Below are 23,498 nucleotides of genomic sequence, written 5' to 3' on the forward strand. Positions count from 1 at the left end.
CTCAAAAAAAAACCCAACCAAAAAATACCAGCAACCTGTTACCCCCCCCCCTTTGAAGCCTGCAATTTCCCAAGAAAGAGAGAAAAATGGGAGGAAAGAGAAAAGATTCCTCCTTTTCTTCTTTCTCCTTCATTCCTTTTTCTCTGCTGCTTTGAGATCTGAGCTGCTGCTGTTTACATCTGGTAGCTTTGACTGGGCTTGTGTGTGTTTTCGATTAATAATAATAATAATAATAATAATAACAACAATATATTTACACACACAAACAAGCGGGAAATATCTCTGAATCATCTCCAGATCTTTCATTTTTAAGCTATATTTTCCAATATAAACCCAAAGCAGCAAGACCAAAAAAGTGAAAAGGAAGTTTGTGTGTGTGTTTTCATCAACATCATTATATTTAGATACACACAGCAGGAAGGTTTACTAAGCAAAAAGTAAATACGGTGTGTGTCTTGGCTTGTTGTTATTTTAGGGCTGGTTGAGGGTGGTGCGGAGCATCTCTGCATAATCCCCAGCCGAGCCCCCCCACATCTGGATAATCCCCAGCGGAGTAAGGCTCCCCCTCCCTTTAAAAAAAGGGCATCTCGAAATATTGCAAGCCAGAGCTGCTCGCTCAGCTGAAAGTTTCTCCTTCTCCAGACCAGCTTTTGCAGATCTCCCTCGGAAAAAGGGGTGGGGAGCGGGGAGCCTGCAAAGGGGTTTGGTTGGCTGAGGAGCATTTTTTAATTTCTTTTTCTTCCCCCCCCTTCCTCCCCATCTTCCTTCTTTCCTTCCAAAGAAAGACCCCTGCGCGCTCGCTCTCGCTTTGTGTGTTTTGTTTTGGGCTCTCTTTGCAACAGATCAATGGAAGCGCCACCAGCCACCGACTAGCAAAATTATGGGATGGCGTGTGCCTTCGCCCGCCTCTCCGCAGAGCGGTGGGACAATGTGGCTTTTGATTTGCAGGAGGGTCTGCCCGGATTAGGAGCCGATTGGATCCGTCTTCATTTTCTCCCTCTGTTATCTCCCCCCCCCCAAAAAAAGAATATTGCTAGCAGGGGACATAAATCAGGAAAGGAAGGTTTTTGTTTGCATTTTTTTGGGGGGGTGGTAATAAAACTAGGAGAGCGGTACGGACAGAGAAGGGGAAAGAAGACGGTCGTTTTGATCTCATCTACAAATTTATTTTTAAAATAATAAGAAGAACTCCTCAACTTTGTGTGAATGGACTTGAAGGAGGTGCCTGGACCCGGCAGGAGTCGGACTGGCTGATCCTGGAAGGGCTTTGGGGACGAGTTCTTCAATGGTGCGGCGTTTGTTTTCATTTTCGAATTATAAATATGTTTTTACCCCAGAAAATCACCTTTGGCTGAAATCCCCCTCGGATCAAAAGAAACTGGTAAATGTCTTATTTCTCTCTCTCTTTCCCCCCATTCATTCTGAAGAAAGTAAATCCTACAGATCCTTACTTGGGAGTAACCCCCATTGAAATCCGTGGGACTTGATTCTGAGTAGGTCAGAACGACCTTAGTAAGACCTTAGTATCCTAGACTCTTAGTATCCTAAACCCATTTTAGGGCTTTTTTAAAAAAGGAATTTTGATTAAGGCTACAGTTTACTTGGGAGTAAAAGCCTTGAGTTCCACTGGGCTTACCTCTGAGTAGACGCGTCTAGAATTCTGCCTCGGAAATAAGGTCCTGCTCATAGTCTCGCCATTGAAATTAAGGCACGTGCCTAATTTAGGCCCATTACTTTCAGTGGGTCTACTCTGAGTAAAATTTTCTTGGCTATAATCCTAAGACTCTTGGGGGGGGGAGCTACCTTTTGACCCAAACGAGAATGTCTATGGAGGTGCTCGTCTTATTGGGGGGTTCCTCAATCTAGCAGGTCTACTCTGAAGTAAGCTGCCCTCAGTTCTAGGACGCTTGCTACCAGCCTGGTTCTCTTGCATGCTTACTCAGGAGTAAGTCCCAGTGAGCTCACTGGAGTTTCTCTGCTGGTGTGTCTATTACGAACTGTGGTGTTTGGAAGGTTGGTTTGTGTCTGTGTTGTGGCTGGTCTGATATACAGTATTTTCAGTTAGAATTGAATGCATCTCAACGCTCCCCCCCCTTCAAAGCCCCTTCCCCAAATATAAAACTCATTCGTTGGACATTTTTGAGGAAAGGGAAAAAAAACTTTGGCTGAGACAGGCAGCATAGAGATGTAACTTTATATTTTGCAAAGCTTGAGAATGTGGGTCTCTGGGGAGGGGGTGCGGGGGGGGGTGCCTAGTGATTAATTTCTCTACTAAATAACCATTTAGTGTGTCTCCTCTGTCTCCATTTGGGCATTGATACCTGAAAGCCCAGAGGTGAGATCCATCAGAATCATTTTCCTGTGCAAGAAACCTTGACTTGAAATGGATAGTGCATTGCAAAACTTCTAGTTCAAAGTCATTTGCATGCATCAGGTTCTGTGTATTTATTTGGGTGATCCTTACAACAACATACAGCAAGTCTGATGCTCCTCATATTTCCAAGCAGAAGGTTGAGGGTTTGCTTAAGGCAGGCCAGACTTGGGCAGAGATGAGGTCTGGCACCCGGGCCACATTTTGGAGGCCCCCCCCCGGGTTGTCCAGAGTGATTTATGTCAGTCATATCCTCAAAACAACCCAGTGAGGCAGGTCATATTTAGGGGTGGGGGAGGTGGGGAGATAATGACCTGCCCAAATCTGGAATGAACACACCGTCTCCTGATTGTAGGTCAGCCTCTTAAGCCTCTAACCTCAGTTATGCTCCAGATATCTTATTTCCCCCCAGGACAGGAGTAATTCCTCCCTGAGCTGATGGCATGTGGGTTGAGGTTGCTTTCAGTCCCCCCCCCCCCCGCCCTCACAACACCATCAGACACGCTCGGATTACAGAGAACACAGGATTACAGAAAGCCAGAATGTCTTTTTCAACTGGGTATATTTCAGATTGTAATAACACCAGAACTGCTGCTCTTTTTCTCTCCCATCTCTTAAAGGCAGGTGCAGACAAGGCGGACGACTCCTGATTTGGATTATGAATCACGTTGACCCATGAAGGATTAGCTGGGGGCCGTTTGCGACTCCTTTCTCCTTCCAGGCTTGGCGTCTTCTGCCAAGAGGGATCAGCGGCTTTGTCGTTGGGTAAGGGGGACAAATGGCCAAGTGGTTTAAGGATTACTTGAGTTTTGGGAGCAGGAGGTCTCCCCCACAGCCCCCCAAACCAGATTACACCGAAAGTGAGATCTTGAAGGCCTACCGAGCTCAGAAGAGCTTGGACTTTGAGGATCCCTATGAAGATGGCAACGGGAAAGTGGATCCGGACTCAGACGGGTCCCCAAACAAAGGGGTTGCTGCTGCTGCTGCTGCTGCTGCTGGAGGAATCGGTTTGGAAGGGAAGTATGGCTCCCCCAAGCACAGGCTCATCAAAGTGGAAGCTTCTGACCTGAACAGGAGCAAAGCCCTCTTGGCGGCTGAGGATGTGACAACCCAGCCAGATCAGGTATGTGAAACACAAGGCCCCTTTTGCAAGCAACCCCCCCCCCAAGATCTGTGCCATTTTGCAGCATGGTTCTTAAATCTTGCACATCCTAATTTTTGCAAGTCTCTCTCCCTCCCCTCCCCCACCCCACAAAATACCAAGTTTCTAGTCCTCATAACTACGGAACTGATTTGGTGTAAGAAATGGTGTGTTTATGGGAATGCCAAAGGGTGGACTAGGGGTCGCGGGTGGCGCTGTGGGTAAAAGCCTCAGCACCTAGGGCTTGCCGATCGAAAGGTCGGTGGTTCGAATCCCCGCTGCGGGGTGCGCTCCCGCTGCTCGGTCCCAGCGCCTGCCAACCTATCAGTTCGAAAGCACCCCCAGGTGCAAGTAGATAAATAGGGACCGCTTACTGGCGGGAAGGTAAACGGCGTTTCCGTGTGCTGCGCTGGCTCGCCAGATGCAGCTTGTCACGCTGGCCACGTGACCCGGAAGTGTCTTCGGACAGCACTGGCCCCCGGCCTCTTGAGTGAGATGGGCGCACAACCCCAGAGTCTGGCAAGACTGGCCCGTACGGGCAGGGGTACCTTTACCTTTAAAGGGTGGACTGAAATCTACAAAATTAACTTTTCCAATTCAAAGGGTGGCTTTGGGGCATTCATTCAAACACAGACAAGTAATCTTACTTGGTTACCAGGCATTTGATGATTGGCACTTAACTGTTTCATGTATTGAAGCATTTTTATACCGCCTTCCTTGCAGTTCCCCAAGGTGGTGGTCAATAAAAAACTCCCCATAAAAACCTGGGAACTGTAGTTTACCCCAAACTACAATTCCCAGCACCCTTAACCAGTGTAAAAAAACTCAGATATATAAGCTAGATTTCAGTAAGCAAAATCGAACGTCTAGTTGCCATTTGGGGGCAAGATGACTCTAAAATCTTATTTTTCAAATGGTGGACTGACTGTGATTGATTCTCAGTTAAACATCTGGCTAGTGCAGATGACAACCTTGAGCTAGGATAAGAGCTTTGAGAACTGAAAGAAGAAAACTCACTTGATCCAGTCCACATATCTATTGGCTTATTCCGACCTCTTTCTCTTAATGGTGACACGGACCATTCATAACGCAGGAATAGGCTTCTCAACTCTGAGCAGGGCAGACAAGTGACAACAATGAGCCCTAACGCTCTTCGCTGCTCCTGCTCAGGCTGCACAGAAAAAGCATTTTGGTTCCTGAAATTCATTCCGATTGTGCAAATAAAATATAATGGATAGAATTCTACAGGATGGGCTTCTAGTGTGTGAAAACAGTCCAGATCCAGGGATCCCCAGATGGGGGAGTGGTCAGGCGCCATCTTCACTTGGTCAGAAGTGGTTGAAAGCCAGCATTTTGCACCTGGCGCCTGGCTAATTTCAAACACTGCTAAACTAGAGTTTCCAGGATTCTTGGATTGTCTGTGTGCAAAGCATAAAAATCTACTAGGCAATAAAATATGCAGTGGTGACCCATGGCAAATTAATGACGGATCCTTGTATACATGTACGAGTCAACTTATTTTTTAAACAACAAAAGAAAAGTATTTTAGGAGATGTGAAAAAGTTATGTCTGTGAAATTTGATCCACGGCAGGTTATTTAGAAGTGCAGGTCAACAACGCAGATGCTCTGGTCATCAAGAGCTGAGGCAGCCAATCTTAGGATGAGCTGTTATGCTGGTGACTTGTTTATGATTCTAGTCCTCAAGAAAAGCTTGAACTGAAAAGGTGGTGTAGCATCGCAGCTGCAAATCAGGAGGAGCTGGGTTCAAATCTTGCTTCTGCCAGGTGCTGTGCTGATCTGCGGTTTATAGCAAAGACATGTGAACCTTGAATAGACAGGCCACTTTCTGCCAGTCTGGAACCTCTTGCATGCAAAGTGTGCCACTGAGCGATGGCCCTTCCCCTGAAAGTAAGATCCTAGTCCTCATTAAACCTGGGGTTGATTTAAACAGGAGCAGAGGAAGCTGGTTTATGCCATTGCTTCAAGCGTTTTCTGCAAGCTCTGGGCCTTCACAGGAAGCTACAATTCCTAGCATCCCTTTTGGCTTTGAAGCCATAAAAAGTTCTGTAGGTTTGCAGCTGATTCAAGGCTGAGGCATAAGTGCGTGATAAAAAATCCTGCCATTATCTAGAAGAAAAGTAGCCTCAGTTTGAAACAGGTGGGCCATTTTCCGTTTGGGTTTTTACTTTTTGGAATAGGAAAGATATCTTTGTTGTGCTAATTATTCAGCAGGAGGGAATATGCCATTTCCTTGGGAGACCTTCCTAACTGTGGTTCAAGTGCAGCCAAAAACACTACTGCTGCCAGATGATCCCTCTGAGAATAATAGAAATGGGATGGGACCCCCAAGGGTCATCTAAGCTCTGCTTTAAAACCTCCAGCAAAGAAAAGTCCACTACCTTCTGACGGTGTCTGTCAACTGTCAAATGGCTCTTACCAGCAGGAAATTCTTCCTAATGTTGAGTTGGGATCTCTTTTTTTGTCATTTGAATCCATCGGTTTGCATCCTCCCCCCCCCCCACCGAAGAAAAATTGCTCCATCGTCTATGCCAGGGGTTGGCAATTTTTTCCAGCAGGGGGCTGGTCCACTGTCCCTCAGACCTTGTGGGGGGCCGGACTATATTTTTTTTTGGGGGGGGGGAATGAACAAGGGACAGCGAGCGGCATGCGAAGGGGCTCCTGAGAGGGGCTGCTTTAAATGGTGGCGGCTCGAGGGGGTGCTCAGCCAGCCATGGCTCCTCTGTCTTGTGAGCAGCAGGGACTGGCGGCGGTGGCAGAGGAGGGATGATGAGTGGCGTGCAAAAGGGCTCTGGAGAGGGGCTGGCACCAACAAAGCCCAGCCCCCTTCCTCCTCTAGGCAGGGCAGGGAGAAGCCAGGGGGAGGGAGGGAAGAGGCGCCGCCAAGGTGTGTGGGGGGGGGGGGGGAATGGCACAGCCCGAACGATCAGAATCAGATCCATGCCGATCCACTCGGTGATTCCCGGACCGTCTGCGGGCCGGATCCAGAAGGCAATTGGGCCAGATCTGGCCCCCGGGCCTTCGTTTGCTGACCCATGTTCTATTCCCTTCAGATACTTGAAGATGGCTCGCATGTCACCTCTCAGTTTTCTCTTCCCCACGGCTAAACTTCTATCAAGTCCCCTCTTACTTGCCTTTTCTCATAAATGAATGAATGAATGGAGACGGAATGGCCACAAATGGTCTCTTTCTGTTTCCCCCTTGTCACGTGCGGCTGATGAGAGAGTTCCCTCAGCAAGGCTATATGCCAGATTTTATCATATCAGTCATTCAGATCCATATATATTATTTATTTTGTTGTTTATTTGTCACATTTGTGTCCCACTCTCCTCCCTCCAAGGAGCTTAAGATGGCGGGAATGGCTCTCTTCCTATCCGCATAACAACCCTAGACTGGCAGACAGTGACCGTGGCCCAAAGTCGGCCATATGACCAAGTGAGGGGATTTGAACCCAGGTCTCTCCCAGCCTGGCCAGCTCTCTAGCCGCTCCTCTCAGCTGGCTCTGGGTGAGATCCTTCCAGATCTCTGAGTGGTGCTGCAGGCATGCAATGAGCTTCCTTGCCAGAAATGCAACGAGGTGCCCTTTTTCCTGGTGAGGCGATGCTCATGCTCTTGACCACGTCCAGTGATCCCAGGAGAGCTGTGTGCATGGCAATGTGCGAGGCAGGGAAAACAGACAATTAAAGCAAAGTCCTGCTTTCTCTCTCTCTTTTCTGCCAAGTGAACATTTTCAGCTAAGCTGCTGTGGGTTTTTCTTCCTTTCTCTTTTTGAAGAGCAGTGATTCACAGGAGGTGTTAATTGCCCTGGAGGGATTTCCCTCAGCCCTCTTTATATCTCTCAGATAGGCAGAGGCAGGTGTTTGACAAATAATTTTGCACCCCAGGAAGAAGATCACAGGCTCCTCTTTGTACCTTTCCCCTGTGGACTTTGTGTCCTCATTAGCCGCACTGTCTGCAGCTAATTAAATTTGACTCAGAGTAGACCCATCTAAAGGGCTGTCACAGGAAGATGGAGCAAGCTTATTTTCTGCTGCTCCAGAGGCTGGGGCCCGAACTAAGAGATTCAAATGAGAGGAAAGGAGATTCTGAGCGAACATTCAGAAGGACTTCCTGATGGTGGCAGCCGCCTGACTCTCCTGTGTTGGAGGTTTTCAGGCAGAGGTTGGGTGGCCATCGGTCATGGATGCTTCCGTTGACATTCCTGCGTTGTGGGGTTGGGGTAGAGGACTCTCAGGGCACCTTCCAGTTCTATATGTCTATGATTCCATGAGGAGGAAGCACACAAGCTGACCCAGAAATAGTACCTCGGGTTAAGAACTTTGCTTCAGGATGAGAACAGAAATCGTGCTCCGGCGGTGCAGCAGCAGCAGGAGGCCCCATTAGCTAAAGTGGTGCTTCAAGTTAAGCAGAGTTTCAGGTTAAGTACGGACCTCCAGAACGAATTAAGTACTTAACCTGAGGTACCACTGTACAGTCATACCTTGGCTTACAGACGCTTCAGGTTGTGCATTTTCGGGTTGCGCACCGTGCTGAACCTGGAAGTACCAGAACCAGGTTTTGGTGCTCACGCATGTGCAGAAGTCCTAAATCGCGCTATGCACAGAACTGCTGAATCACGACCCTTGGGTGCGCAGACGCGGCACTGCGGGTTGCAAACGTGCCTCCCACACGGATTACGTTCTCAACCTGAGCGTCCACTGTCCCTGCAGATCTCAGGGTGGTCCACAACGTAAAATTAAAATATGAAAAACACAAAGTATATAAGGAAAATATGAACCAAAACAAACCAATAATTCCCCCTTCCACATCACATTCAAAAGGGCATCGGTTGTCATTCAGCCAAAGGCGAACCTCCTTGGGGAGCCATTGTGGAAAAGGCCCTGTTCTCTCTGGACAATTTGTGGAGGAGGCACATGGAAAAGGGCCTCAGAGGATGATGGCAGGGTCAGTTCATATGGGGAGAGGCGGTCCTTGAGGTTCAAACCAGCATTTCGAATTGGGCCCGGAAACTAATTGGCAGCCAGCGCAGTTGGGCCAGGATTGGCGCCCGCTTTGATCGCCTTCTCAAACACCGGCCTTCTTAACTTGCAAGGAACATTACTGGCCCTGCCCTCCACTTTTAATTAAAATGTCCGTGGAGGCCTTGGGCCCTTCACTCACAACAGTTCCTTCGTTGGCGATAATGCATATAAATGGCATTGAAACCATTATTGTTAGCAAAGGCAGGCAAGCACATCGTGAGCTGGGGAGGGGAGAGGGGAGGCTAGACCTTCAGGACTGACCTGGAGGCTCCAGTTTTGCCTGGCCCCCTCCAGATAGTGGTGCTGGTGGTCTGAATCTCCACATGGGTGAGATTATCATCATTATCATCATCCTCAAGAAGGATGTATGTGCAGTTTGCAAGCTTCAGCCCAATAGGAACTGGCTGCAAATTATTGCATAGACCTGAGCTTTCCAAACTGTGTGTCACAACACCTTAGTGTGTTGGCTGCAGTGTGTTAGGTGTGTTGCACAAACGCTCCCTGCACTCCTCCAGGGGCTAGAAAGGGGTTGGTTTAACCTCCGGTTTGCTAGTAAAATGGAATTACTGTGTCGTGAAATGATGCACATCTCAAAAGTGTGTCACCAACATGAGAAGTTTGGAAAGCTCTCTCGTGGGGGAGGAGGAGTCATAATGAGCCTCCGTCTCTGGAGCTTAGTAGTGGGAGTGAGCGCAGGAAGAGAACTGGGCTCCAGAGGAGGAGAGGGTTGCAAAGTGTGTGTGGACCTTCCCCCATGACGCCACCAGCCGTCTCCCAGAGTCCCAGGTTTTGGCCCTGAAATCTCAGAGTCCTAGATGCTCCTGACCTGGCGATTCGAGTGGTCACTGAGGAAAGAAAATCTGCAACATGGTCCAAAAGGGAGAGGAGTGAGTTTGCAAGGCCTTCTCTGTCCACGCAGCCTTTCACCTTTTCTAAAAAGGCAGGGAGTATTCTGCGAATTCTTACTCTAAGGCAGGGATGGGGAAACTTGTGGCCTTCCCGATGTCTGACTTCTTCCTTCCAGGTGTGTTGGGGCTGATGGGAATTGGGGCTCAGTCTGCCAACATCTGGAGGGTCTCCATACCTGTTCTGCATCCACACCACATGAGGATCCTGGGAACTGTAGTTTACCCCCCTGAGAGCTGCAGTTCCCAGCACCTTGGACAAACCACAGTTCCCGTATTCCTTGGGGGAAGCAGGTTGTGGAGGTTTTGGGAAACAACACAAAAGCCTGCTGAACCTGTTTCTTCCCCCCAGAGACAGGAAGTGGCGTAAGTGCCACAAGACCTTACTTGTCCAGTTCTCTAAGGAAGAAAATCAATCTAGCTCCTTTAGGCTGTGATCTACTCTTCTCCCTATGGCAATGGCAGCTCCTATTTTAGAAGCTGTGGTGTAGCAAGGAAATTAGGACTGCAGCGTTTAGCTGATTAATTTAACTGGTTCAAAATCTATTGATCAGTTTTTAAAAGGCGCTCCAGTGAACCTGGCAGCAGTGTTTGTTTTCAAAAACTTCTTTTTATTGTCTTTTCTATTTGTAAATAATTTTAACACAAAGGCAATTCACATAATCCGGCAGCCCCAAAAGCAAACATTATATAAGATGAAATGTGGACTGTAAGAAAAAGAAAATAAAAGAGCCCAATACGTTTTGGGGGAAAGGAGGGAGCAAAATCTACAGCAGAGACAGGAAGGTTAAGTCCTTACAAATCCAGGGATGTCGGATGCCTCGCTCCTTAGGAAAGGGATCGAAAATAAAACTGCCAATATCGTAATTCCCTTAATACAAATCTGTGGTGCTGCTGCATTTGGAATACTGTGTCTTCAGTCCTGGCATTTGCTCCTCAAAAAAGAGGTTGCAGAGCTGGAAAAGGTTCAGAAAAAGGTGGCCAGAATGATTTGGGGGGGGAGTGACTCCCCAGTGGGAAGAGGGGGCAACACTGGGGCCTTTTCAGTTTGGAAAAGAGGTGAGGAAGGAGGGGCGGAAAGAGGCAGGTAAAATCATTCAGGACATCATGAAGGTGAATAAAGAGGCATTTCTCTCCCTTTCTTATCCTCCTAGCACCCAGTGGGGTCATGCAGTGAAGTTTCAGGGCGAAATGAGTGCACAGACAGGTTGTAGAATTCTCTTCTGCAAGATATACGGCCACCAGCCTGGATGGCTTTGAAAGGGGCTTAGAAAAATTCTTGGAGGAGAAAGCTAGTGATGGACATGTAGTACCGCTAGTGCCAGGATGCAGGTGGCGCTGTGGTCTAAACCACTGAGCCTCTTGGGCTTGCTGATCAGAAGGTGGGCGGTTCGAATCCCTGTGACGGGGTGAGCTCCTGTTGCTCTGCCCCAGCTCCTGCCAACCTAGCAGTTTAAAAGCATGCCGGTGCAAGTAGATAAATAGGTACCACTGCGGCAGGAAGGTAAACGGCGTTTCTGTGCTCTCTGGCACTCCTCATGGTCCTCCATGCACCAGAAGCTGTTTAGTCCTGCTGGCCACATGACCCAGAAAGCTGTCTGTGGACAAACGGCGGCTCCCTTGGCCTGAAGCGAGATGAGCACCACAACCCCATAGTTGCCTTTGACGGGACTTAACTGTCCAGGAGTCTTTTACCTTTACCTTTTTACCAGTGTGGTGTAGTGGTGAAGAGCGGTGGACTCGTAATCTGGTGAACCAGGTTTGCATCTCTGCTCCTCCACCTGCAGCTGCTGGGTGACCTTGCACCAGTCACACTTCTCTGAAGTCTCTCAGCCCCACTCACCCCACAGAGTGCTTGTTGTGGGGGAGGAAGGGAAAGGAGAATGTTAGCCGCTTTGAGACTCCTTCGGGTAGTGATAAAGTGGGACATCAAATCCAAACTCCTCTTCTTCTTCTTCTTTCCTCTAGTGTCAGAGGCCACATACATCTCTGAAGACCAGTGGATGGAGACCATGAGTGGGGGTGGGGCTGGGGGTGGGAGAATGGGGTCAGCAGCTACTGGCCATAGTGACTGAGCTCTCCCTCAGCAGTCAGAAGCAGCAACAGTTCTGAATCCCGGAAGTGCAGGAGGGGAGAGTTTTGCTCTCACTTTTCAGTCCTGCATGAGGACTCTGGCTGCCCCTGTGAGAACAGGCTGCTGGACCAGATGGGCCATTGCCCTAACCCAGCAGGCTCTTGTGTTTCTGTGTCCTTACTTGACACTCATGCTTTGCTTATGAGTTTCTCAAAGGCCACTGACAGAAATGAGGTGCTGCCCTAGACAGCTTCCTCTTACCTCCCTAGGTAGGGTTACTAGACCTCCAGGGATGGCCAGAAGTCTCCGGGTTGACAGGCCCACTCCTAGTGGCAGGTGCAGGGCCTGAATTTCCAGGTGGATGAGAATGCTTTTTTTAAAAGGTATCAAGAAGACTGTGCATGATGCTGCAGATTATTGCATAGACCCTTGGGGGTGTCCTCTCCCAATTAACCTCCGTCTCCAAGGCTTAGTGATTGGAGGGCACGCAGAGGAAGAAAAAATAACTGGGCTGGGCTCAAAAGGAAGAGAGCATTATGGGTGTGACATCACCAGACTCGGGTTTGGGCCCTGAAATCTCAGATTCTTGTATGCTTCTGAAATGGAAACGCTATTCTTAGGTTCTTTTAGAAGGCACATGTCACGCTTTCCCACTCCCCTGGGGTGGTGGTCCTCTTCCAAGAGGCTGTCTGTCCTGGCTGGGGTGAGCATTGTCTAAAACTAAAGGTCTCCTTCAGAATATTGTTTTATTTATGCCATGGTGACCTAAACAATGACTAAATCGTTTGACAATCATCGGATGATTACAATTCCTGGCAAATCTCCTTAAGGTCAGTGCAGGACCAAATCTTTGAACACCTTGCCTGCCTGCCTGCCAAACATGTCTTGCCCCTTGAATATCGCTTTGGGAAATGCCAAACCTCAGTGGCACAGCATGTGCTTTGCACCCAGAAGGTCCCCTGTTCAACCCCCACCTTCTCCAAAGGGGGAATGTCCCCCCCGAATCCCTGGAGAGTCGCTGGTGGTGAGCGTAGACGAGACTGAGCAAGACGGACCAATGGTCTGACTCAGTATCAGGCAGATCTAATGTTCCTATGTTTGCTCCGGGGCTCTCACAGGGAGAAGCGAGTGGCAAAGGATAACCCCTGTCATTTTGCAGTCCAAACATTGCACATCATGTTCTGTGGCAGGCATGGAGGGGATGTTTCCTTCCTCCCCCCCCCCATGCTCCCGTCAGTCGAGCACCTTTCTGCGCCACTCAATTGGCACGCACGAGAGGGTAGGAACAGGGTAATTGCTTTGAGGAGAGGCTGAGAGCTTATTTCCATACGCCTGTCTCATTTGCTTCCCTGCTGCTTCTCAAAACATTACCTCTCTGCGGGCTGTTTGAGCGCATCTAATGCAGTGGTGGGGACAACAGCAATTAGGACAAAAGGAGAAGAGTGCATCATCGTTGCAGGAGGGGGAGGGGGGAGCCCTCCAGGGGGAAGGAGAAGGAGAAGCCCTGTTGCTGGAATCTGCAAAAACCTCTCATCCCAGCAGGGGAGAAATTATTCATCCATAAAGCCAAAACTGGCTGCATTCAAGGACATGAGAAGAGCCGTGCTGGATCAGGCCCAATGGGTGGAGCATTCTGCTCTCACAGTGACCAATGCGCAAGCGGGAGCTGAGCTCAACAGCCGCTGTCCCCAGTAACTGTGGGGAGATCCTGCCCAATGCCATTTTTGCCACAAGCGTGGCTCTAGGGCAAACCACTCGCCACCAACAGCAGAACACAGGAAGGGCCTGCTGGATCAGGCCAAGGGCTCCTGTCCTTGCAGTGGCCGACTAGATGGCTTTGGGAAGCCCGCAAGCAGGACCTGGGTGCAAGAGCACTTGGCGACGGCCCTGTCTGCCATGAATTTATCCAGTTCTTTTTCAAAGGCACCGAAGATCATGGCCACCGCTGCCTCCTGTGGGAGTGAGTTCCACAGATTAACGGTGCTGCGTGAAGATGTCCTTCCTAATCTTCCTTCATTCAGCTTCGTTGGGTGTCCAGGAGTTCTCGTGTTATCAGAGAAACAGAACCGCTCTGAGACCTGAGGGTATAGGGCACTATATAAATTCAGTAAATAATAAATAGAAACATTTATTTATCGACTTTTCCCATGCCATGCCTAATTGTATAAACTTCTAGAAGTGTAGAGTTGGAAGGGTCCTGAGGGTCATCTAGTCCAACCCCCTGGAATGCAGGAATCCCTCCCCCCCCCCCCCGCTTAAAAGCCTCCAGTGAAGGAGCATCCACCGCAAGGGAGTCCCTTCCACTGCCAAATGGCTCTCCCTGGTGTTTAGTCAGAAATTCCTTTCATGTGATTTGAATCTGTTGGTTCGAGACTTGCCCTCTGGAGCTGCAGAAAACAAGTTTGAGGTGTGTGTAGAAACCAGCCTATGGTAGAAAAGCAAGATTTACATTTGTTCCTCCACCCACTTTTTGCACGTGGACCTTCCCTCGCACCAGAGGTTGCCCCTTGGGTTGAAGAGGGGATTGCAATGATTGGCCAGTGCCTGTGAAGTGGCCTCCTATTCCACCTCCCAAGTCAGCAGCATTTTGAAAACATTTGCAAACTTTTTTTTGGTGAGGAGGTTACTAGACCAAAGAAAGGTTGGGAACCTTTGGTCTAAGAAACCAGGTGGTCTGTGCCATCAATGTTTCCTTCTCCGTAGGCCCCTGGAGAGAGTGAATACTCTGATCCCTTTGACGCCCACCGGGAGCCTAAAGAAGAGGAGGAGGAGGAGGCCGAGTCTGAGAACAACGGCTACATGGAACCTTATGATGCTCAGAAGGTGGTTGTTGGTGAGTCATTTAAGTTGGGCCCCTTTCCTGAGAGGAAGCCCCACTGGAATCAGCGGGAGTCATTCCCAGGGCTGCCAGAGCTTCAGGGCTGACCTGATGTCTCCAGGTTTGCAGAGGGAGGGTTTAATTTCCAGGTGGACAAGAGCACCTTTAAGATGATGGTGATGTGCATGGTGGTTGTGCGGCTGCAGACTATCTGGGGCGCCTGCCGTCCTCTGTCTTCCCCCTTCCCCTCCATCTCAAGGGCTTCGTGATGGGAGTGCAGAGGAAGAAGAAGAGTTGGAGGAGAAGGGCCACCGACTAGTTGGACACAAGAGGAGTAGTGGGAGAAACCAGCTGGGGAATCCCCAGAGCCCAGGGATTAGTGATGGTGGGATGATGATGAGTGGTCAGAGGTCACGGGGCTCAGTCAGCAGAGAGACTCTTTGGCAGAGAGAGGCCAGGTAGCAGAGGGGAGTCTGGCTGGTGCACAGGGTTAAGGAAAAAATCTAGGTGCGAGGCTGCTCAGTCCCCCAGCTGGTCGGGCAGAGCCCCTGCGGAATAAAGGAAGGAGTCCAGCCAACCGGAGCAAATAGCTGTAGACCAAAGTTTATTGCGCAACAGGTTCAAAGAGCAAATTTTTGAACCCCGAGGATGGGGTGACAAAAGACTTTTAAAACTTTCCCACCACATCCCAGAATACAGTTCGAAGGGGAGGGGTTAACCTTGGCAAACATGTCCAGACAAGTCCTTGGTACAAGATTAGCATAAGCAGACATGGCAGGGCAAGACTCGGGTATAAGATGAGCATAGACAAATATGTCTTAAATGCCCACCACCCAAAAGTACAATAGAAGTTCCTTTGCATGTCTGGAGCCTGAGGCGAGTCAGGTGATGAGATTTGGCTTCCTTTGGCTAACAATGAGCCCAGCAATTGTCACCTCTGGACACTTCCTGGAGTCCTTTTTCAAGGGGAAAATAGTTTTGGAATGGGGGGACCTGGGAAAGGAGATGATTTTATATTATTTTTAAAGCTAGGTGACTTCCCTGAGCTGTCAAGTTGGAAGGATATATTCAGGCATAATATTTGTAATATTTATCTTTAAAGATGTCCCCCCCCCCTAATTTCCGTAACAACAGTCTCCATTCTGCTGGGACAAGCTCCTCTCCCCACCGACTCCCAGAACCAGGGGAGACATAAACAGGGGGCAGCAGTGGCAGGCAGCATGCGGGGGCCACTTTCAATAGCTTGGGGAAAGCCCTGGAGAGAAGGGGACTTGGGCAGCTGTGGGGAAGTGGGGCTGTCAGTCTCTGCAACTGCTTCATGGGGGCAAGACCTGCTGGGGATTAGTTGCTGACACTCCTGTGTAGATCCTGCTAATAAAGAGTTAGCTCCAGCTTGCACAGTGTGATTTCCTGCTGGCCTGCTGCTGACAAGAAGGTTATGAGAGAGAGTGCACACTTACCTGGTGTGGGGCCTGCCTCACATGGAATCTCAGGGTCTGGGAGATGGCTCCGAATTAGACTCTCTGCAGAAAGTGTGTGGGTGGGGTGGGGGGTGTCTGCCGCCCTCCTCTCTCCCAATTAACCTCTGTCTCCAGGGCAGAAGAAGTGCAGAGGAAGCGTCACCAGGGACTGCCCCATTACACCACCCCAGGCCAACCCTAGGTGTCAGGAGCTGGAGGCAGGCCTGGGTCAGCAATAAAACAACAAAGTACCCAATGTCAGAGAAGTCAACTCTTCATTCAAAGAAACAAAACAGTTCAGTATGGCTGCCATATGCCCAGACTTTACTGAGATTTCAAAAACCATGGTTTTGTGTGTGTTTTTGTAAAAAAACAAAACAAAAAACTCAACAACTTTTGGGGTGCCCTGGTTTTTACTTTTTGAAATATGGCAACCCTAAGTTCAGTCCCAGTAGGTCTTGCCCCAGTGAAGCAGTTGCAAGGACAGGCTGTCCCCATCTCCCTACCACTCTTTAAGTTTCCTCCTTCCCCAGCAGCCTAAGGCTCCGTCATCTTGTCTCTCATTGCTCTGCCCTCTTCATATGTCTTCATGTTCTGGGAGATGAGGGGGGAGGGAGCTGGATACAGCAGAAGACCCCCTGGTTTCTTCAGCAGCCAGACTCACCTCTGCCTCCTGGGCTCTCCTGCTTCAGCTTCTGCCTCTGATTCTGGACTGCTCTCTGCCACCGACTCTCCTCACTCACTAAGGCCTGTTGCCTCTCCAGCTTCCGCCGCCTGCTCTTCCCAGTCTTCTCCCTCTGACCACTCACTGTCGTCCCACCGCCACTCCCCGGGCTCTGAGCCTTCTTCCCTTGGGGTGTCCCCAGCTGGTTCCTCCCGCCATTCCTCCGCATCCAGGCCATCCATGACGCCTAGTTGTTCCTGAGCAGACATGCAGAGGGTCGTGCTGTTAATGCGAGAGGAAGAAGACCACCAATAGCCAGCCGTGGAGGATGTGGTTCATGGTACTTGGTTTGGGAAGCATGAGGCTGGGACAGGATCTGCCTTAAGCAGGTTGACGTGCTTGCTACTCTTGTGTAGGAGTGGGGGGATGTGACCTCCATTGGCCACCTGGCCAATGCAAGTTCCTAGTCCTCATTGGCACAGAAAGATCCTTGAAATAGCGAGGGGGTTACAGAGACAGAAAGCTCAGGAGCAAGGGGAATATCATCATCATTATATTTGAAAAGGGAATTTAAAAAGTTGGCAACTTCTTGCAGAAGAGTCCATCCACCATGTGCGGATGGACACGGCTGGCGGGGGAGGTGAGAATAGGTGGAGGGGGGGAAATACCCCTCCCACAAATTACATTATTGACTTGTTTAGCTGGGATCAAAAAGAAACGTAGCTGCGTGGAATAGTGTTAGGGCTGTGTGCATCCTGACCAAAAATCAGTGGTCCCATGTTGGTCATGCGCATTCATTTCAGTGGGTCTACTCTGAGCATGATGCAGTTGGAAATAGAGAGTTGCAGATTTGGAAGGGTCCACGGAGGTCATCTAGTCCAACCCCTGAAGCAATGCAGGAATCTTTTGTCCCGTCTTGCTATTATTGGGTTGTAGGCAGCGAAGTTCTACTCAGAGTAAACCCATTGAAGTGAATGGACCCACATTAGTCACGTTCAATCATGCATCTCAATGGAGCTGCTCTGAGCAGGACTTGGCTGACTGCCATTTTATTGTGGTTGTTTCCATTCTCGTTGAATCCTGTGCATCTCGGCTTCCAGATTTCCAGCGGAAAAGCGACCGGGATGAGCAAAGGGTGAAGAAATCCCGGATTGGGCTGCAGCTGTACGACACCCCCTATGAGGAGAAGGAGCCAGAGTCTGACCCGGAGGGCAGGCCCACCAGCAAGCCCCGAGAGAGCCGGCTGCCCCAGGACGACGAGAGGCCGGCCGATGAGTATGACCAGCCATGGGAGTGGAAGAAGAACCACATCTCTCGGGCCTTCGCAGGTGAGAGCACACCCTCCAACTGGGGAAATAGGGGCATCCCCCCCCCCACAACTAGCCCTCCTTGACCCCCCCTTTTTCGTCTCCCTCCTCCGCAGAGCATTTCCTACCAGAAGAATGGCAAGAGCCATTTCACCAACGGGACACAGAGCGCACACACCCTCCGCCGTCCTGAGATGGTGCTTCGTCCCAATTTTATTTTTATTCTTTACAGATTTACAAAAAGAAAAACACACACCAATAAATACATTTTAGAAAGAGGCAAGATTAGATGCTTTATTATGGTTTTATATATGTTGGAGGTCACTCAGAGTGGCTGGGGCACAGATGGGTGGGGTACAAATAATAAAATTACTATTAAAGTCATACCTCGGGTTAAAGTCGCTTCGGGTTAAATCTTTTCAGGTTGCTTCCCACGGCAACCCAGAAGTAACAGAACAGGTTACTTCTGGGTTTCGCCGCTCACGCATGCACAGATGACGGCATGCGCAGATGCGGCGAATCACAGCCTGTGCACGCGCAGACACAGTTGCATTTTGCTCATGATGAGAACGGGGCTCTGGAACGGATCCTGTTTGCATCCAGAGATACCACTGTATTATTAAAAACCAAGGTTCCTTGCACTCCGTTCTGCTCCCCCTTTACTCCTCCTCACCACTCTCCAGCAGCCCCTACAAGCTGCCCAAAGGAGGAAGCTGGTCGTGGAACCATGGGGGGGGGGCGTGGAGAGGCGACAGGATGCTCCCTCACAGTCACGCCCCCCCCCCCGTCACTTGGGAGAAGCGCTGGCTCATCCTCCTCCCCAAACAGCAGCAGGAAGCAGGGACAGTTTGGGATCAAATCAGAAGCCAGGATGGCTTTTGTAATTCTGGGTAGGCCTTGGAAAATCAGGACCCCTGGAGAGCCCGACTCAAGAGTATTGCTGAGCAGTCCCAATCCACCTCCAGCAGGTTTCCCTAAGAGAAGGGGAGCCAGAGGGGTGGAAGCAGGGCTGGATTTACATACAAGCTAAACAAGCTAGAGCTTAGGGCCCCGCTCTCTTGGGGGCCCCCAAAAATGTAAAGGGGGAAAAACTGGATGTACATTTCCAAAATTTAAGATAAAAAACAAATAAGATAAAACCTACATGCAGTGTTTTGTGTTGTGTAGGTTCTTATGATGCAAGTCATGGGCCCCGTCTGCTCCCTCAAATATCCCTTCTTTGCTCCTTTCTATATATAGGGTGCCTAAATTCTGCGTGAACTAGTTGCAGGGCAGTATGTGCAAATGGCTTGAGCTACCTATCAGGTCCATCAATGACCATATAGCATATATTCAACACACAAAAAAGCGACAATTTGTTGTTGAACAAAGGACAGCTGGACATATAAAGGGCCCCATTACCTTTGGGAGCTGAGGGCCTCATCAAACCTAAATCTGGCCCTTGGTGGAAGGGATGTAAATGGGGCCTCCCTATGTGCAGAATTCAACTTCCTGAGAATCCCATTTCTTCTTCTCTTTTTAAAGGCAAATTCCTAGCCATTATTCTAGATTCAGGTAGGTAGCCGCGTTGGTCTGAGGCAGTCAAAGTAAAAAAAAATTGTCCAGTAGCACCTTAAAGACCAACTAAGTTTGTTCTGGGTGTAAGCTTTTGTGTCCATGCACACTTCCTTAGTTGGTCTCTAAGGTGCTACTGGATATTTTTTTTAATTTATTCCTAGCCATTATGATGAATAGCGGTTGTCTCCCCAGCTAAGTCCTCCTCAGAGTAGACTCTGACTCCAGGTTTTTTGAGCTCCTCAGTCAATTTTCGCTGTCTTCTGGAAGCATCTCTGAGCCAGGAGATAGGGCCAAACTTTTCTGTTTAATCCATTCCCTGAAATTCTTCCTCGTTCTTTGTCTTCCTCGCTCTTTCATTTTTGCCACCAGCTTATCCCCACTCCCAAACCTCCCATTCCTGGGTCTTCTTTCAGGGACAGAAATTTTGGGAGAAAAGGGGAAAATGTGCTTTTTTTAAAGCACGCTTTACAAATCAAATGTCACTTTGTTCCTTTTGGAACATAAAATGCATTGTGTATAACTGGGCTTAGCTTTTAAATTATCACATTTGGCGTATAAAAATACAGATTAGTCAGTCAATTATTACAACCGTAAATTGCATTCTAAAAGTTTTAAAACTTTTGTTATGAATGGAGCTACAAATTGCTGAACTGTAAGGAACTTCTTTGGCTTTTGTTTTGTTTTGCCAGCTTAAGAGGAACAGGTTAAAAAAAAATGAAAACAAGATAATCCATCAATATTATACCTTTAAAAAGAACATTATTATATATTTTAAAAATATTATGTATCCTCCAGTCCTCTGCAGTGTCAAGCAGAAATAAAGCACTTATCTCATTAAAAAGGGCTGAGGAAACAGCGGGGGCAAGACTCAGAGAATGGCTGTTGTGGAGGGAGGGGCTGGGGGGGCATTGCCTGTCTCCCCTTGTCTGTCCATCATTAGATCTTTTCTTTTTTATCATGTCTGTTTTGTCTCTTTCCCCCTTCTCTTCTCTTCCTCCTCTCCGTGTTTTTCTGCTCCTCTTCCCTCTCCTCCTGCTTTCTTTTCTCCCCTTTCCTCCAAATTTCTCCATGAATTCCCCTGCTCCTTCTTTTTCCCTGTTTCATGTTCTTCCATTTCTTCTCATCTTTCCTTGCCGTCTCTCCTCTGCCCCCTTATGCTCCTCTCCCCATAAGTTCTTCTTTCTCCTCCTTTCCTCTTCTCCCTTCCCCTGGTCTTCTCTTCTCTCCTTCCCCTTCTCTGTTGCCATGCTCCTCCTCCTCCTCCTCCTCTCTATCTGCTCCCTTGCACTCCTCCCTTTTTATCCCCTTCCTCTCCTTCTCTCTTCCCATCATCTCTCCTCCCTTCTCCTGGCCTTCTCTCTCTCGCTCTCTCCTCTCCTCCATGACGCCTCTCCCATTGCAGTAGACATTAAGGAGAATAAAGTCTTGCCCTGGCCACCTCCGGTAGGACAACTCACGGGCACAGAGGAATCCCTAGATCCAGAAGGTGACGTCTTTTTTTAACCTCTTACCCGCCTCAGCCTCCCTCCCCTGGGCTGGAAACATCTTTTCCCCTGCACACCTCTCTTGCCTTCTCTGGCTGGCGCCGTGTTTATTTTTGACTCCAGCTTAGAGTGGCGCTGGGGTTGCTGTCTGTTACATGGACAGAAGTTTCCACAGGACGGGCAAATGTTCAACAGGTGCAGCTTCCCCAGCAGACAAGCTGCACCTGCTGAATTTCTGTGTTCCACTCACGTATGAAAAGGCATGGAGCCTTCACCTGTGAAAAGGGTGTTGGCAACAAGGACACAGCGCCCCTGGCTGCCTTCTCACAAGGGGACTGAAAAGTCTGCATGAGATTTGGCCCCTGGAAAACTCCAGCATTTGCTTCTCTGGGTCCCTCCAGACAGGGCATTTATTGCACATTCATGATGATTTGTCCTCCTGGTGCTCCCCCCCCCCCACTTCCAGCCCTCTTTGCGCCTGCAAAGTTTTGGGGCAGCCACACGGTTTTGTCTCCAGTCAGGGCGTCCTGCTGAAATCCCATAACTTTTCACACCACAAATCCTCTGTTTTCTTTCTCCTTTTTTGCCCGGCTTTTGTTGCACTGGGGAAGCATCACAGAACAGCAACTGACGCAGAATAAACCCATCACTCCTGCAGTATTTCTGGCTTGTGACCCACTTTCTTTCCCTCAAAGGAGCTCGAAGTGGGGCACGTGGTTCTCTTCCTCATTTAATCCTCACATCAACCCTGTGAGGGAGGCTAGGCTGAGAGGCAGGAATTGGCCCCCAATGAGCTTAATGGCTGAGGGGGGATTTGAACCCTGGTCTTTCCCGGGTCCCAGTCTGACATTCTAACCACTAGGCCACACTGGCTCCTATGAGACGAGAACATGCCACAGAATACACCTGTCCTCAAACACACCAGCCTGGAGGTACCCTTAAAGGCGCTAGTCCCTATGGTTCCGGGGGGGGGTGCCCAATGAATGCCCCCCTCCTCGCTTTTCTGTATTCTGTGTCTGTTTCCTTGTCTCCGGGGTCTTCCCTCTTCTTCTTCCTCTTCTGATTCGTCTCTCTTCCATCCCTCTTCCCCGCTGTTCCTGCACTTGCCACATTCATGACAGCTGGTTTGCACATGGATGTGTGGCGTGTCCCATGTGCTACTGCCCCCCACCTGCATTTTCACATCCTGTCACAAGCCCACCCCAAGATTAGCATTGTGAAGAAGGTCAGGCTCTGTATTAATTCAAAAAATATGACCAAAAGATTAAAAACAGTGATAAATTAGGGTTATTCTTCTTCTATTATAATTTTTATTCCGCCTTTTCCTCGGACTGGGACTCAAGGCAGCTTACACAAAATGACGCAGATAAAATGTTATTGGCACCATTCCAGGCGCCACACAATCTCTGTTCTGCATTTGTAAGAGCTCCATCATTGCGGGTGGCAGGGAGGGCCTGCCCTTTGGAACTCCCTGCCTATTGAGATCAAGCAGGTGCCTTCTAAAAACAAACATGCCTTCCCAAACGCTTAGAAAGTTGACATGATTTGAATCTGTTTTAGTGGTTTTTAACTTTTGTATGCTTCAAAGCAGGGTTGTAAAATTTCCTCGATCTTATCATTTTCTTTTGTGAACTTCAGTGTGTTTTGTTTTCAAGCATGGTTATCAGTGCTGTGAAAAAATAAATAATACAGTCATACCTCGGGTTACAGACACCAGGTTGCGCGTTTTTGGGTTACGGACGCGCCAAAGCCCGGAAGTAACCCATTGTGCTTTGCACATGTGCAGAAGCGCCGAATCGCAACCTGCGTGTGTGCAGACATGGCGCTGCGGGTTGCGAATACTGCAGGTTGTGAACGTGCCTCCTGCATGGATCATGTTCACAACCCGAGCACCCACTGTAAATGCAAACAGTTAAATACATTTAAGAGATCGTCATTGAAAAGTAATTCAACTGGAATAGAATTAGAGCAATATAAAAGCCCTCAGATCAGTTAAAATACAGAAAATGAAAACAGTGCCGCACTATTCAAAGGCCTTTTCTCAACAAATACTGCATTGGGAGACCTGAAAGGCTTCAGAGCCCAATGAGAGGATTACAGCCTAGATGGCTTTAAAAAAGGAACGGACAAATTCTCTGTGCCTCCACTGAAAGCCACAGGAGGGGAGAGTGCCGTTGTGAAGCTGGGCTAGATGGGCCCTTGGCCTGATCCAGCAGCCTCTTCTGATGTTAAGTTGGCATGCTTTTGACCGTGAACTGTCGTCAGGAAATCATTCACACGAAAGAATCATGGATAACACAGGTATCCTGGCATTGGTAAGCTAATAAACACTATGCAGTGTGATGAAAAGAAACCCCGTGTCTGTATTCAACCACCACATCACACTTTCTCCATAACATTTGCTTAATTCCTATGGAGGCGGAAGGGACATGAGGGCTGTCTGGCCCAACTTCCTGCAATGGAGGAATCTTTTGCCCAAGGTGGGGCTCGAACCCACCACCCTGAGATCAAGTCTCACGCGCTGCTCCAGGCAATGCAATGCATGCAGTGCAATGCAAGTTGTGATCCTGCACAACAATTCAATGCTTATGTTTTTGCTTTGTGAAAAATAAGTAAAACAAGTCTGAAGATTTACTTTATCTGTTTACCACCTGGGGGGGGGCAGCAGCTGAACCCC

At 49.0% G+C, this 23,498-nt stretch overlaps 1 protein-coding gene across 3 annotated transcripts in view; it reads left to right on the plus strand.

The window, feature by feature from the left end:
* The first annotated feature begins 802 nt into the window (after nt 1-802).
* Nucleotides 803-23,498, plus strand: part of SHD (Src homology 2 domain containing transforming protein D) — a 36,144-nt gene continuing 13,448 nt past the window's right edge. For 2 of the 3 annotated variants that reach the window (XM_053372394.1, XM_053372396.1), the window contains exons 1-5: nt 803-1,381; nt 2,992-3,494; nt 14,235-14,364; nt 17,574-17,801; nt 20,740-20,823. In XM_053372394.1, coding sequence (XP_053228369.1) covers nt 3,150-3,494; nt 14,235-14,364; nt 17,574-17,801; nt 20,740-20,823 — 787 coding nt within the window. In that variant the 5' untranslated portion in view covers nt 803-1,381; nt 2,992-3,149. The remainder of the gene's footprint in view (nt 1,382-2,991; nt 3,495-14,234; nt 14,365-17,573; nt 17,802-20,739; nt 20,824-23,498) is intronic. The other variant, XM_053372395.1, reaches the window with a different exon arrangement.

Source organism: Podarcis raffonei, chromosome 18 (genome assembly GCF_027172205.1).
Source record: "Podarcis raffonei isolate rPodRaf1 chromosome 18, rPodRaf1.pri, whole genome shotgun sequence".
Taxonomy (NCBI): Eukaryota; Metazoa; Chordata; class Lepidosauria; order Squamata; family Lacertidae; genus Podarcis; species Podarcis raffonei.